The sequence below is a fragment of the Mchenga conophoros genome, linkage group LG6 (assembly GCF_057382185.1).
Source record: "Mchenga conophoros isolate Kocher_MC1m ecotype Shallow Benthic linkage group LG6, M_conophoros_male_GT1.1, whole genome shotgun sequence".
NCBI classification, from domain to species: domain Eukaryota; kingdom Metazoa; phylum Chordata; class Actinopteri; order Cichliformes; family Cichlidae; genus Mchenga; species Mchenga conophoros.
The window spans coordinates 945,168-959,820 of record NC_140531.1 but is presented as its reverse complement, the minus strand read 5'-3'; the positions used below and the strand labels follow the sequence as shown (position 1 = coordinate 959,820).

Genomic DNA, 14,653 nt, shown 5'->3' with positions numbered 1-14,653 from the left:
GATTGGTGTTAAGAGAATTGTTCGTGCCATCTTTGACAGTATTTTGTGTAAAATTTGAAAACGTCATAAATGAATAAACACATCAAACCCACTGCGTGAGACAAAAGCACACTGTCAACACTGGACTGTGCAACAAATGAAGCACCTCTGTCATCAGGTGTTAGCGTCCTCACTTGAGACTAATTTTATAGCTCACAGGTATGTATGTAAAGTGCTCTGAGTGGTCAAAAAGACCAGAAAGTGTTCTATACTAAAGTAAATTTAACAACTTGCCCAGAGATTAAAGTGGAATTTGAATAGTGGGAGGACCCAAACTTCCAGTTCAGCAGTGCTACACAGGGGAATGGGCCACATTGTGATTCCTGTTGTGAGTTTCTGTCACAGTCCTTTTGAGTTCTCTCAGTTTCACTTGGAGCTTTTTTCTCACTTTTCTTATTCACCTTAGCATCTCTGTGGAGACACTTTACAGTATCATTGTTTCAGTATTTGTTAGTTTGGTCAGGTTTGTTGGTACAGCTTGGTTGAAGAGGCTTTGGAGGCTCCAGAGTGTCGCCTGGGTTAGACTGACGCAGGGCCAACACAGAGATGTTTTCAAACTTACACGGTGGTTTGTGAAGGACAGCTACTCTGTTGTTAACCATTTTATCTTGCTGTATACACTGCAAATCTGCAGTGCTGGCATTTCCTGTTCCATTAAAAATGACCAACCTGCAGGCCTTCTTCGTAAATAAAGAATAACCAGCTCTTTCTACGGTGAGAATTAAAGTTTATAAGATGACAAAAAAGACATTTAAAACATTATGAGGGCACTTACAGGCCTCCTGCTGCCATCTTCAGGACAAAACGCTGAAGCATTTTAGAGCATGTTGGAATAAAATTTGCTGTATTTATATTTTTGTTTGGTTTTTATTGCCTGGAGTTGTTTGGATAGTTTTCCTTTCTTTACTGGGTTCGTAACAGTAGTAGTCAGTGAAAGACTAGAACCAAACTCTACAGATTTATTACAAGATAGAAAAATGACTTCCTATTTGTTAGGTTTATATTGTGGATTGTCATTTATGCTTAGAAATATATAACCATATATTTTAGAGGTGTATAATCATTGCATATTGATATGATGTCTGATCCTTAGCAGTCTGCAAAGCCGGTGTGCCTCCCTCTGATATACGTACACATCCTAGGGTCATGAGAGAGTTCGTACCTTGTTTTATGGTAAACTCATCCATGTCTGCTTTGGTATAAGCACCTTTTGTTTAGCTGAACTGCTGGACGTCCAGGCCAGCAGATTTAGGGGAGTTGTTCACAGGGTCACATCTTGACCACACACGATATGTTAATGAATCTATGCATATTCATGTAACCTCAATAAAGAGCAGTGCTACGAGGGAGCAGACGAGAGCGATGGGGTGAGCGATGGGGTGAGCGATGGGGTGAGCGATGGGGTGAGCGACAGAACGCTCGTCAGTTCTCTCCCTCGTGCACGAGTAACACAGAACTTTGGTGGCTTGCGTCTTGCTTTAGTAGAGTTGTCGCGTTCCAGCGAGGGGTTTGTGCTAGACAGACCCATCAATATTTGTCAAAGCTAAAGAAAGGAGGCCTGACTGTCCGTGAGCTTAATTTGTAGTTTACTTTGGGTGCCAGTATGTATGCTGAAGTCTTAAAGACGTATCATACATTGATCATACCTCCACAGCAAAGGAAAAAACTAATCTGATGCTCAGCATTACAAAAAGTACTCAGTATAACAGTCAGCAGTCTCTGGGAGGCCGAGCACTTCAGAAGGTTGACAGACCAAGACTCTACTAATCCAGCTGGCTGTGTAGTCAAGCGGAGCAGTCCACAACCATCCACACCGGCTGTAGAGGTGGTGTAATCCCTGGCTGCTCCACTCTGCAAGCCAAAGTATTTCTGGGCAAGACACTGAATCCACGTTGTTCTCAGATGTGTTCACTGCAGTGTGAAGGTCACATGGAAAGCACTTTCATTCATACAACACAAGTGCTTGTGTGACCAAGTGGTCGGCGGGGCTATTAAAAAAGTGTAATACAATGACACCACCTAGGGGAATTTCACCCCAGGAAATAAAATCGTTTGGGAATAAAATACCCAACAACGTTTGCACAGGTTCAGGGATGCACACTGAGGCCGGCTCAAACATTAACAGTTTCATTTATTAATATAAAATAAGATAAAACCACAATGACTCTCCACAAACTGGGAGCAACCAGGAGAGGCAGTACCAGTTTTGCAATACCAGCACAATATGCAGCTGAGGATCGCCCTAGCCAGCCGCGGAAGCTGGAGTTTAGCCATCCGGCCACACTCGTATGAGTGAGTGAGTGATGTTGCATGAAGTGATCAAAGTGCTCCGGTACAATAGATAAGTGCTGTATTAGAACCAGTGTGTTCCCACTGAAGGATTTTGGATGTCCTGCAGCAGCAGACGACATCCAGCTGTACGTGTCTTTTAAACCTGAAGATGTTTCTAAGCTGCAGATTCTAAATGTGTGCTTAGAAACCATCAAAGGTTGGATGGCCGACAACTTCCTCCAACCTAATGAAGAAAGGACTGAAGTTCTTGTATGTGCTCCAGACAGACATGTACCTGACATAATGAATGCTCTTGGTCCTCTTTCAACATTTGTGAAACCGTCTATCAGGAACCTCGGGGTAACCTTTGATTCTGCTCCTACCCTGGATGTCCACGTCAAATCTCTGGTTCGGTCCTGCTTCTATCATTTAAGAAGCATTACTAAATTGAGCCCTACAGTGTCTCATACTGAACTGGAGATTGTTATTCATGCATTCATTTCATCACGATTGGACTACTGTAATTCACTGTTTACATGTCTAAACAAAAACTCCCTGGAGCGTCTGCAGATTGTCCAAAATGCTGCAGCAAGGCTTCTGACAAAACATCTAAATACTCTCATGTAACACCGTTGCTTATACAGCTGCACTGGCTCCCCGTTGAATTCAGAGTCCATCTTAAGATTCTGGTTCTGACCTTTAAGGCTCTTCAAGAACAAGCACCAGCCTACACCATTGAACTTTTACAGCCCTATGCCCCTAGCAGGTCCCTGAGGTCTTGTGATCAGGGCCTACTTGTTATTCAGTATACAAGACTGAAAACCAAGGGTGACAGAGCTTTTGCCACTGTGGCCGCCAGACTGTGGACTCTCTTCCTCAGAACTTAAGATCTGCAGACTCAGTGATTACTTTTAAAAAACAGCTAAAAACATCTTTTTAAAATTGCATTTTGTTAACTTTTGACTGTTTTTGTTTTATACCTTGTGAAGCACTTTGTGATCTTTTATCTAGAAATGTGCTATATAAATAAAATTTTACTTACTTACTTACAAATATCACTGAATACGTTTCTGTGTTATTTTTACTGCCATATGGCAAAACGTGTGTTACGTGTTAAAGCTTGTTACCTTTTCAAACAAGTAACATTAATGCTGCCATCTCTTAAATGCTACCATTCGTATCATAAGCTACTGAAATGCACCCATGAGATGCATGTCAGGTTATTTTGAGAAAAATCGTTTTTCGAAAAACACCAAACAACTCACCTGGAAGAACCAGGTCAGTGGACAACTCACCTGGTTCTTCCTGCTCTTAAACAGACTCTCTGTTGTCTCTCTCTCCATCCTCCTTACTCCTTCTTTGCACTGACAATCACACACTAATTGTTTGAACTAGAGAATCACATCGAATTATTTGCTATTATAATTGCAGATAATTACTGCTGTGATGAAATCTAGGGGTGTCTGGGCACCCCTCCAAAAAGGTCTAAACTGGCCTATTGGGGCCACAACCAGTTTGTGGCTGAGCAGAAAGAGAAGAGAGAAAAGGAGAGCATGAGAACGAAACACAAGAACCAACAGTGGCACATACTTCCCTTTCCTCGTTCCTGTTTCTTTAAACTGTTTTATTAGACTGTGTCAGCTGCCAGAGGTTTTTACCAGTGTTCCTGTGAGGTCTGCTGCACCATCCTGTTTGAGCATTGAATTTAAATATTCTCTAACTGCACCCTAACATTACCAACATGAGAGAGAACAGACTTCTCACCTGCACAGATAAACAACGGCAACAAACAACCACAGCTCAGTCCGTGTGCAGTGCAGTGCAGCGTACCGTAGCGTACTGTTGTAGAGTACTGTGATGTGTAATAGAGTAGTGTTGTACTGTAGAGTACTGTCGGGTACATAAGACTGTTTCATGTTGCATGCAGCTGCACACTCGTCCCAGCAGGGGGCAGACGTCCTTTATTCATACGGACTTTTTCCACATCCTGCTGGAAAAACTTGACCGCGGTAAAGTTGTGTACTTGTAGCTGGATGTAGTTTCCTTTGTAGTTCTTCGGAGTAGACAGTGTGATTAAGAAGCAGTGCTCACGGAAGCGTTTTTGGCGGGCTTTGTGCTCTCAGTTTAGGGGGAGACGGAGTTTGAGACTCTACCAGAGACCATGCAGCAAGTCCGGGACACCCTGGCTGACTTGGCCGAGCAGGGCACGACCTACCTGGGCAGGCTGGTGCCGAAGGTAAGAAGCGGAAGTAGTCCGGTCTCCGTGGAGCGGATTCTCGGCATCCAGTTTTGAACTTGTGTGTACACGATCAGGTTTTATCACCACACTAGCCCTGATTAGAAACCATAATAATTCGACATAAGCAGTTTAGGGACTGTTCGCTCTCGCTGACAGTCACATCAGTGAACTTTGGCCGTTTCTCTGTGTTCTTACCCTCACTGTTGTCTGAAACAAACCTGCCTCTGCAGCCTTTCTCTCAGGTCCTAGCTGTGGTTGCAGGCAGCGTGGCCGGTGCTCTCAATGTCCTGCTGCACTACGTCTCCCAGTTACTGCAGGCCTCTGGGATCCAAGGTGAGCATCGTTTGTTTCTGGGCTGCACTCAAGACCAGTTCAAATATAGCAGAAGTGGTTGCTGCCACCTTGTGGTGCCATCAAAGCCAGAGACTGTGGGCAAAGTTGTTTTTCCAGCCTTGACTCCCCTTTTGGATAAAAATGTTTGGTAGGTGCTTAACCTGCTGAGCATAAACCTTTTAATCAGAGATCCATGGAGCCTTGGACCTGTATCTGTTGGATGGATCAGCTGAATGACTTTATTAGAATCGAACTGAAGCTTGCTGCGCTTCACATAGAGGCGAGAATCTCAATATGAGCGACTCCGTACAAGAGCTGGTTCATGCCAGTAGTTTAACTCGCTGGCACTGTTATTCTGCCTGCCTATTGATCCTGGTTATTGGTTCTCCAATCAGCTGATTTCAGTTGGTGTGCAGGAGGAGGAAAATAATGGCTCAGTCTGCAGCGTGAGCATGGATGTTACTTTTATTATTACTGCACAAGGACGAGAGCGTGATGGTAAAGTAAACTGGACACATGCAGCTGCATTCTGCTGCTAACAGCATCAGCTGCACAGACAGCATGCTAACATGTTTGCTCTGTGCTCAGACCTGAATACTCCGACACAGATCACACGTGTGCGTCCTGCAAACCAGCAGCTGGGTTTATGTTGTTAAATGAGACCGTGAGTTTCAGGAAAGGAGTAATGTGAAATTAGTGTAACACGTAACTTTGTAGAGTAATAACTCCAACAAGGAGAGGAAACACTTTCAGCGTGCACAAACATTTGACCAGACAGCGTGTAGTTCATCTGCATGATGTAATGTCTTTGGTATGCAGTCAGAGATGGTGGAGCCTCTCACAGCAGAGCCAATGAGAACCCGGTGATAGCTCCCATCTGTAGCGTCGCAGTAAGAGTGTCAGTGGAAATGAGCAGCTTTGTATGAAATGTAATTTCTGGTGCTTTTTTCCACAGTTAGCCTTCCTACCAACAAAGTGACCCCAGAGGGCCTGATCTTCGTCATTCAGTGGGTCCTCGCAGCTCTCATCTGCTACTGGCTGATTTCTCTTGCCTTCCGATCGGTTGCCTCCACTCTGATGTGCGCCCTGTGGTTTCTGAAAGTCGGAGTCGCTTTAACCTGTTTTGTGCTCATCCTGAGCGACTACAACGTGGGCACGGAGGCAATGGCCATCCGACTGGCTGTCCTGCTGTGTGTCTGCGTCCTGCTGAACGTCGGGACTCGGGGAAGTTCCAGTGCGGCTAATCAAACTGCTCGCCTCGAGGAGCAGGTGAAGATCCTGGAGAGACGGCTGAGGGAGATGGAGAGGTGGACGAGGACAGAAGAGTGACGGAGAGAATCTTCTGACAGCCAAGTCAAACGACAGTCGCCCGAGGATCTCTGCATTTAGGATCGTTCTTCAAATTCACAGAAAGCACGGCACATTCCCAACAGACTGCTGAGCGGGAGCAGATCGAGCTCGTAGACGAGTTGATTGGATGCAGCTCCCTCCCAGATACGCCCACATATTTGGATGAAGTTTAATGAAAAACACTTTCTCCTCTTCCACCGTTCCTCTCCCTAAACACAGTGCTCTCCCAGAGCCCAATGCCTCACCCCAACTTCTGTTAGATTTGCCCTGCGAGCAGCAGCTGGTGGAGGCGCTCGTTACACCAGCAGCTGCATCGACTGGCTCTGGCTCCTCTACGTGTGGTCCTGTCAGATCACAGAGGCGTTTTCTTCTCACTGAATGTAGTTGCACTTCAGCTGCAGTGAATCAGGAGGAGGTGCAGGACAAGCTGACACATCGATCAGGTGATGGACTCCTAATCTCAGGCCTGTTTTCAGTCATTCCACTAATAAATAACTTTTCAAAAACATGCGCTCCTTTTTCTTTTCACCAAGTAAAAAAACAAGTTTGAGCATGACGTCGCGTCACACAGTCTCTCGCTCAGAGTCGTGCTGGAAGTAGGGCCTTGGTTCTGGTTGGACTGGTGCATGTCTACTTGTACTTTAACTATATTTAAAAATGGGGATGTTGAGCCTGCATCGTCTGAGCTACCTGCAGCGTTAACAAAGAAACAGATGAAGATGATGAATGGTGCTGGACTGATGTAAATGTAAGGTCTGCTCCTGAGTCTCCCAGGCTCAAATCCAGCTGTGGAGGAAAAGGTGCAGGTAGCGTGGACACTTTCAGGATGTCTGATCTGCTGCAGTCCCAGCCTGTCATTTGTGTTCATTTTTTAATCAGCGTAGGCTCCTTTGAATCATTTGCACAGGAACAGATGGGACCTGCACCTCTTGACTGTTTCACAGACAACATTCACGTACTGAGAGTTTTTCCTCCACGTCACAAATGTTCTATTGTTCTTGTGATGGGTAAATAATAAGTAAACAGCTCTAGTTATGGTTGTTTTGTAGCTTCAACACAAACGTGGAAATGTTGTAATCAAAGCACCAAATAACGATAAATGCGCTGCAGGATCGGTGTGGTGAAAGAGTCGTACTGCCATCTGTGACGTGGGAATAAACTCATTTGTTACAGACGTGGAACAAATGGCTTAAATGAGCATTTTGGGTCCAAGCAGTCCCTGCTTCAGAGTCGGGGACAGTCATCCTCCATGAGGGTGGGGTTGTCCTGGCAGTGACGAAGCAGGGACCTGGTGGAGCAGGCTGGGCAGCCTGGCCTGTGATGGAGTGCTGGGTGGGGAGCGTGCCCCTTCCTCCACCGCTGAACACGTGCTTCACGGTGCTGTGAGGTGGGTCAGGGCTGGGACAGCTCTGCTGCTGGGACTGGCTCGTTCGTGCATCCGAGGGACAGCAGGTCACAGGAGACTGCTGCCTGCTCTTATCACTCAGCCCCCCCGCCGCAGACGTCATCCTTATTCATGGTGCTTTCTTATCTATACAAATAATAAGACACAGTAGTAACACATCCTAAGACAAAGGCCAACTTCTGCTCTCCTTTCCAAAGAGAAAATCCACAGGCTGCCGTGTGGGAGGAGGGACCAGGAAGAGGTTTATCGTGGTCAACACTGTCGTCCTAATCCGCTCTTAGGGGATAGAGGCTTAGTGGGACCTCAGGTTAGGTTGATCACAACTTGTCTCAGACACAACCATCCACACGAGCAAGGCATTCATTGGTTTGCACGCATGAGTTATTTCACCCTCAGAAGTCTGTTCTCTTCTTAGTTCTGCGGATTCATTGAAGCAAACGTTTCTGTGGGCAGGTGTAGAGGCAGCAGCTCTGTGGACCTCAGAGAGCACACCTGCCACACTCCAGCTACACACTAGCTGTTTCTTTCTCTGTGTTTCTTTAATTCAACCAAGACTTCTGAAGATGAAAGACCGCCTGGCTCAGCTGAAGGAGGTAAGCAGGACTGTGCCGCTGTTTGCCTTCTCGTCGATGGCGCCTGCGTTGTTCGCACGGGGCCTGACTAGTCTGTACTATAGATGTCATGGTGCGAGGCGACTGCCCCACTGTGGAGCTCAACTGAATGTCAGAGATGTTAGCCGCAGACGTGAAACTCAAAGTCATGTTTCCAAAAGATACAGGAACTGCTTTCTTCTCATTCTTTTATATTCTGACTGAATTTATAGTGAAATCAGTAAGTCCTCATCAATCTTTCTTTAATGTGAGGAGCTGCTAATCACACAAACGACAATTAATCATCGTTTATTTTAGACGTGTCAGGCACCGATTCAAAGTGCAGCTGGTGTCATGTGACTCACACACAGGAAGTCGTTTCAGGCTCAGTACAAATGTTCTTGTCTTATCACAGAGACAGAAAACGTCAGTTAATAGTGTGTGTCTGTGTGTGTGTAACAGAAGAGCGATGCAGGTGGTGATGATATTGAGGTTCCTGTGGAGAGTGAGGCTTTCATGGATGATTTCTTTGCTCAGGTATGCAGTGTGTCTGTCTGCTCCACTTTACATGCATCATAACACAAAATGCATTTCTACTCTTTGATGCCTCCGTGTGTGTGTGTGTGTGTGCGTGCGTGTGTGCGTCTGTCAGATTGAAGACATCCGCAGCAGTATTGACAAGATTGACGAGAGTGTTACAGAAATCAAAAAACTCTACTCCACCATCCTGTCTGCCCCGACCTCCGACCAGAGTAATGCAGATAACGTGTTCAAATGTGCTGCCTGTGATTCTCAGTGTGTGTGCGTGACGCTCCATTTCCACCTCTTGCAGAAACACAGGATGATGTCGAGGCTCTCACCAATGAGATTAAAAAGTCGGCCAACAATGCAAGAAACAAACTGAAGAGTCGGTATTGGTTTGGTTTCCTTCTCCGGCACACTGTCTGGTTCCCGTTTGTACAAACATACGTGTGATCAGAATGTGTCTCTGTGGCACGCCTAATGTGTTGTTTACATGTGTGAGTAAAAGCAGTGGTGAACATTGTCCGTGTGTGCGTCAGGTATCGAGCGCCAGCTGGAGTCAAACGCCGACGAGAGGGCCTCGGCCGACCTCAGGATACGCAAGTCACAGGTCAGGCAGTCGTACAGTAGCTCTGATTCACCCGACCCGACCACACAGACAGAGCGCAGCACGCTGCTGTTTCTCTTGTGATGCCTTAAACATCCACACGTCACGTTCAGATCCACCGAGTGTAGCAGGCTCCACACACACACACACACACACACACACACATCCTTTTACATTCAGTGTCGGTGCAGTCCTCTGTCCTCAGGCTCGACTGTGAAGCTCGCCCACCGTGTGTGTGAGAGCCTGTCATTGGAGTGTCTGTGTTCTTGTCTCCCCCAGCATGCCATTCTGGCCAAAAAGTTTGTAGAGGTGATGACAAAGTACAACGAGGCTCAGGTGGACTTCAGAGACAAGAGCAAGGGACGGATCGCCCGCCAGCTGGAGATCAGTGAGTGCCAGCTGCTGATGATATGGTTACGTTTAAGCTTGATGTGGAGGAAACCACAGCTTCGGGATCCTTTATATTTCCCTTTTTTTTTACAATATGTGAAGAGATTCACAGCATAAATGATCTAAATGCTCCTTAAAACCTCACAGTCGTTCCCCTGGACCCTAGTCACAGTGCTAACGCTGCCGTCTCCTGTCCTCTATCGTAGGTTTTATCAGGTTCAGGCCGTCAGACTAAAGAGAATTCGACTTTCTTTAAGCACTGACAGCTGCTACGCTTTAAACATATTTATGTGCCAACTTATTGTTGTGTACTGTGCTCAGATACATGTTTTAGTTTTTAAATAAAATGACAAATATCTGACAGAAAGAGCCGTGTGTGTGAATGGGTGGATGACTGGATATGTAAAGCGCTTTGGGGTCCTTAGGGACTAGTAAAGCGCTGTATAAATACAGACCATTTACCATAAAAATAGCCAACGTGGTGTTTTTATGGTTTTACTGTGTCACATCAGCCCTAAAGGTTAACAACCACCTTTTACATCAATCAAAGTATTAATACAACAGGCACCTCGTAGTATTGTCAGTGTAATCACATGCTGTTGTGTGTACAGTCATGTTTCTACTGGCTGGTGCATGAACAAGTTCTTGTCTCTGTGATCTGTTCAGCTGGAAAAACAACGACCGATGAAGAGTTGGATGAGATGCTGGAGGGAGGAAACTCTGCAGTCTTCACAGCAGGGGTAAGCCTGCATGCATGCACATGCACGTGCATGCATGTGCATGCATGCGCACACAAACACCTGCAGCAAACCAGCGTCTTTGGCCAGAGGCACGAACTCTTAGTGGGTTGTGGAGCGCAGAGGCTGTTATAAACCAGGAACTATTGTCCTGCTGGTTTGTGTTTGATGGTGTCACTGTGATCTCCGCTCCACTGTCATTTAATGACATCTCCATGTGAATTCTCTCTGTGTGTTACATGAAAACTTGTCAGGGAAATGTCCCCTCACCCCCTGAGCCTGGTTCTGCTGGAGGTTTCTTCCTGTTAAAAGGGAGTTTTTCCTTCCCACTGTCGCCAAGTGCTGCTCATAGGGGTCACATGACTGTGGCAGTTTTCTGTCTGTAGGGATCTACTTTAAAGCACCTTGAGGTGACCGTTGTTGTGATTTGGAGCTGTAGACTGTTCTAGCACACGGGTCAGCACAACTTTCATTTCACAACTATTTTTAATTATAAGGAGAAATAATTAAGTCAGCTAATCAACAGAAAACAAATTGTTATGTATTTGATAGGCAGTGCAGTCATTCCATTAAATTCTCGGCTTTTCAAATGCAGTGATTCTCTGCTTGTCTCGGTGTGTGTTTGTTATGTAGGCACGTTTCTTACTATTTAGTGTCGTTACAGCAAACTGGGAGATGTTAGCTGGACTTACAGGCAGATGTGATTTGTTTTAACCTGTAGTTTGGCACTAGCAGACCCTCTGTTTGTGAACATCCACTTGTTTGTGGTGTATTCTTTTAAGTTGTGTGTCTCTGGTCACCTCACACTCCCTCCCCCACAGATCATGGACTCTAAGATCAACCAGCAGGCCCTGAATGAGATCGAGGCTCGTCACAAAGACATCATGAGGCTGGAGAGCAGCATTAAAGAACTCCACGACATGTTTGTTGATATTGCCATGCTGGTTGAGAACCAGGTTTGTGAGATCCTGCAGCCCAAAGTATTCTCGAGCATTCACAGTTCTCGATTAACAAACTATTCTCACCCTCTGAGCTGCACTTCTTCCATTTTAGCCGTGTTATAAAACATGAAGGCTTGCTTCTCCTTCTTCCACTTTCTGCTGACTTGCATGGTTTGTGAAACTGAATAGTAGCCCTGTTTAGTTCTACTGTACATAGAGTCGTGCACAGCACAAGTTATTCTTTTAAAGCTTTTCAACAGTAACTCGCCCTGTTTCCCCAAAAAGCCCATCTTGCACAGAGCTTGTTTAACTGTGACTAAGTCCTTTCATGACTGAAGCTTCAGTGTGCAGCCGATAAGAAAAGTCATGTGTTTCTGACACAGTGGGGTACGCTCCCACTTCCTGTGTAAACAGCAGACAGGCACAAATCTTACTTTCATTAACTTTGTGTTGTCTCTCGTGTTGTGTGCCCTGCTAGGGTGGGATGATTGACAGAATCGAAAGCAACATGGACCAGTCGGTGGGCTTTGTCGAGAGAGCCGTGGCCGACACCAAGAAGGCTGCCAAATACCAGCAGGAGGCCCGCAGGGTGAGTGCAGAGAGGAGAGAGGGACTGTGGCAATGCGTTAGTGCTCTGGGTCAGTGTTTCCTGTAACGATGGCATCGGCCTATCATCGAGCAGACAAACCACTAGTGAAGGTTAGATGCTGAAGTTGCACACGCTGACTGTACCCGTGAGTAAGAAACACCTGCTGCTGTTCCTGCTGCAGTGCGTCTCTGAGTAGCTTACCATCTGAGCCATGTTCCTGCTACAGCATGTCACAGCGTGCTACAGCGTGCTACAGCGTGCTACAGCGTGTTACAGCGTGCTACAGCGTGCTACAGCGTGTTACAGCGTGCTACAGCGTGCTACAGCGTGTTACAGCGTGCTACAGCGTGCTACAGCGTGTTACAGCGTGCTACAGCGTGTTACAGCGTGCTACAGCGTGTTACAGCGTGTTACAGCGTGCTACAGCGTGCTACAGCGTGCTACAGCGTGCTACAGCGTGTTACAGCGTGCTACAGCGTGTTACAGCGTGCTACAGCGTGCTACAGCGTGTTACAGCGTGTTACAGCGTGCTACAGCGTGTTACAGCGTGCTACAGCGTGCTACAGCGTGTTACAGCGTGCTACAGCGTGCTACAGCGTGCTACAGCGTGTTACAGCGTGCTACAGCGTGCTACAGCGTGTTACAGCGTGCTACAGCGTGGTGCAGCCACGTTCAGATCCTTCTGGGGAAAAATGTCTTTTTGTGAAGCAAACGGGTTAAACCTCACTGGCTTGTGTGCTCCGGTCACTTTGAGACTGTTGTGTTTTGGGCACTTTAGGGCCCTGTTCAGACCCTGGGGGCCTGGGCTGTAGATGTAGGGTGTGCTTTAGTCTTGCTCGGCCTGACCGGGAGTCATCTTGTTTAACACCACCTTCTGTCTCTGACCCCTCCCCCCCCGAACCAACTTGTCTCTCCAGAAACAAATGATGATCTTCTGCTGCTGCGTGATTTTGGCTGTCGTCCTGGGTTCATTTGTCTACAGCTTCATCAAATAGAGACCCTAATGAAGAAAGTCTCCCACCATCTGAGGCCACGGGAGGCCGCAGGACACTCAGTTTGCTCTAATTTCATTACATATCAGGAACAAAGCGCCACATTTATGATCAGTTCAATCAGAAAAACATGACGATAGCTTTCTTCTTCATGGCCTCGCTCCAGTCTGTGTCCCTAACCTGTCCAATAACAAACTGAATATGACTGTGTGCACAAAACAGAAAAGAAAAGCTGGAGACCTTTCAGTGCAGCGACCGACACGTCAATAATCCCACCAAGAATGTCCACATCATAGGGCTACATGCATGTTTAATGTGTTAGCATCAGCTCATCATTACTTAGCTGTGCTCAGTGCAAATGTGTGTGATACGTCTTACCCTAACCCTGCTGCAGTTGATCTGCTGTGGAGCGATTTTTCAGAACCAAACTTGGAATTTGAAAATGTGCAGCATGAAAGGTCACCAACAATCAGGGCCAAGCCTGTGAATTACTGAGTGTGACTGCTAGCATGCTCCATTTCATTTTCATTCACTGATTTGTCCACTTATCATATCCATATTCAGGAAAGTGCACCTGATTTGTAAACAACTTTTGAATAATGCAGCCATGAAAAGCTTTTATTAGGAAGATTAGCTGTTGTGTTGCTGTGTAAGGAATAAACAGCAGAGGGTGTCCATTAATATTAGAGTGATTACAGCAGGTGCTGGTACCTGACACACCTGTGCTGTAGACTGCATCCTGCCCCGTGTCCACAGCAGGCCCGTCGAGAGGCCTTTAGGATTCACAGTAAAAATCCACGTAGTGAGCTTTTAACCTTGAAGTGATTAAAAATGGCTCATCTTAGATAGTGTGACTCAGGAATTGATGTTCATTTTAAATGTGTAAGATTAGAAATACAAATCATTTGATGATTCAGGTATTTGGTTTAGATCGTTGTTATTTGTGTTTATTACGACTGAACTCTCATGTTTGTATAATGTGCTTGTGTGTCTGTTTTTATGCTTGTTATTCTGGCACTTGCTCTGACCCACACTGTGGTGTTGGATGCAGTACAGCCCACTCGTGAACTGAGAGCCTGCTCTCCTATATCAATATTTTTGAAAATGTGTATTCCAATAAAATTCCAATTGGAAGTTTTCTGAGGCGTCTGAACAAACTGATGGCAGACTATTTAGTTGCGCAGTGTGTTCAGAAAAATAACCTGGAAGATTTGTCCTGCCGGGAGAGGTCATCGATTATCGACAGGCAGCTGTTGTGTGACAATGAACTATCACAGATTTTATTCATATTCAAATTTGATCCTAGGACCGCTAAATATCAAATTCCGGGGATTGAGGTGTGCATTCACAGGGACACGCTGTAAGGTCTGGTCTGCCGATGCTTCCAGCGCTTCATCGTTAGCTTCTTTGTACACGCTGTGTGTTTGTGTCTGCTGCTGACTGAAGGCCGTGGCTCTGAGCACGGCGAACTATTTGTAAAAGTGCATCGTTTGTAGTTTTCTTCACTTTTTGAATAAAAGTCAATCTGTCAGTTACTACACTTCCACTTCCATTTTATTTCACCATAGCGTTTGCCGACGTTTTCCTCTCGCTCGCCGTACTCAAGCTGTACGCGTTTGACAAACAGTCCCTGCCACCAATCACGAGC

General features: G+C 46.1%; 2 protein-coding genes across 2 annotated transcripts; both read left to right on the top strand.

The window, feature by feature from the left end:
- The first annotated feature begins 4,258 nt into the window (after positions 1-4,258).
- tmem109 (transmembrane protein 109) lies at positions 4,259-7,667 on the top strand. Its single transcript, XM_085275761.1, has 3 exons — positions 4,259-4,546; positions 4,780-4,882; positions 5,838-7,667. The coding sequence occupies exons 1-3, from the start codon at positions 4,472-4,474 to the stop codon at positions 6,209-6,211; spliced, it is 552 nt and encodes a 183-aa protein (XP_085131887.1). The 5' UTR covers positions 4,259-4,471; the 3' UTR covers positions 6,212-7,667.
- Positions 7,668-7,853: 186 nt separating this feature from the next.
- On the top strand, positions 7,854-14,552 carry stx3a (syntaxin 3a). Its single transcript, XM_085275760.1, has 10 exons — positions 7,854-8,230; positions 8,690-8,764; positions 8,880-8,979; positions 9,060-9,134; positions 9,289-9,359; positions 9,636-9,744; positions 10,413-10,486; positions 11,305-11,439; positions 11,903-12,013; positions 12,931-14,552. Exons 1-10 carry the CDS (start codon positions 8,201-8,203, stop codon positions 13,006-13,008), a joined length of 858 nt encoding a protein of 285 aa, XP_085131886.1. The 5' UTR covers positions 7,854-8,200; the 3' UTR covers positions 13,009-14,552.
- The last annotated feature ends 101 nt before the right edge of the window (positions 14,553-14,653 follow it).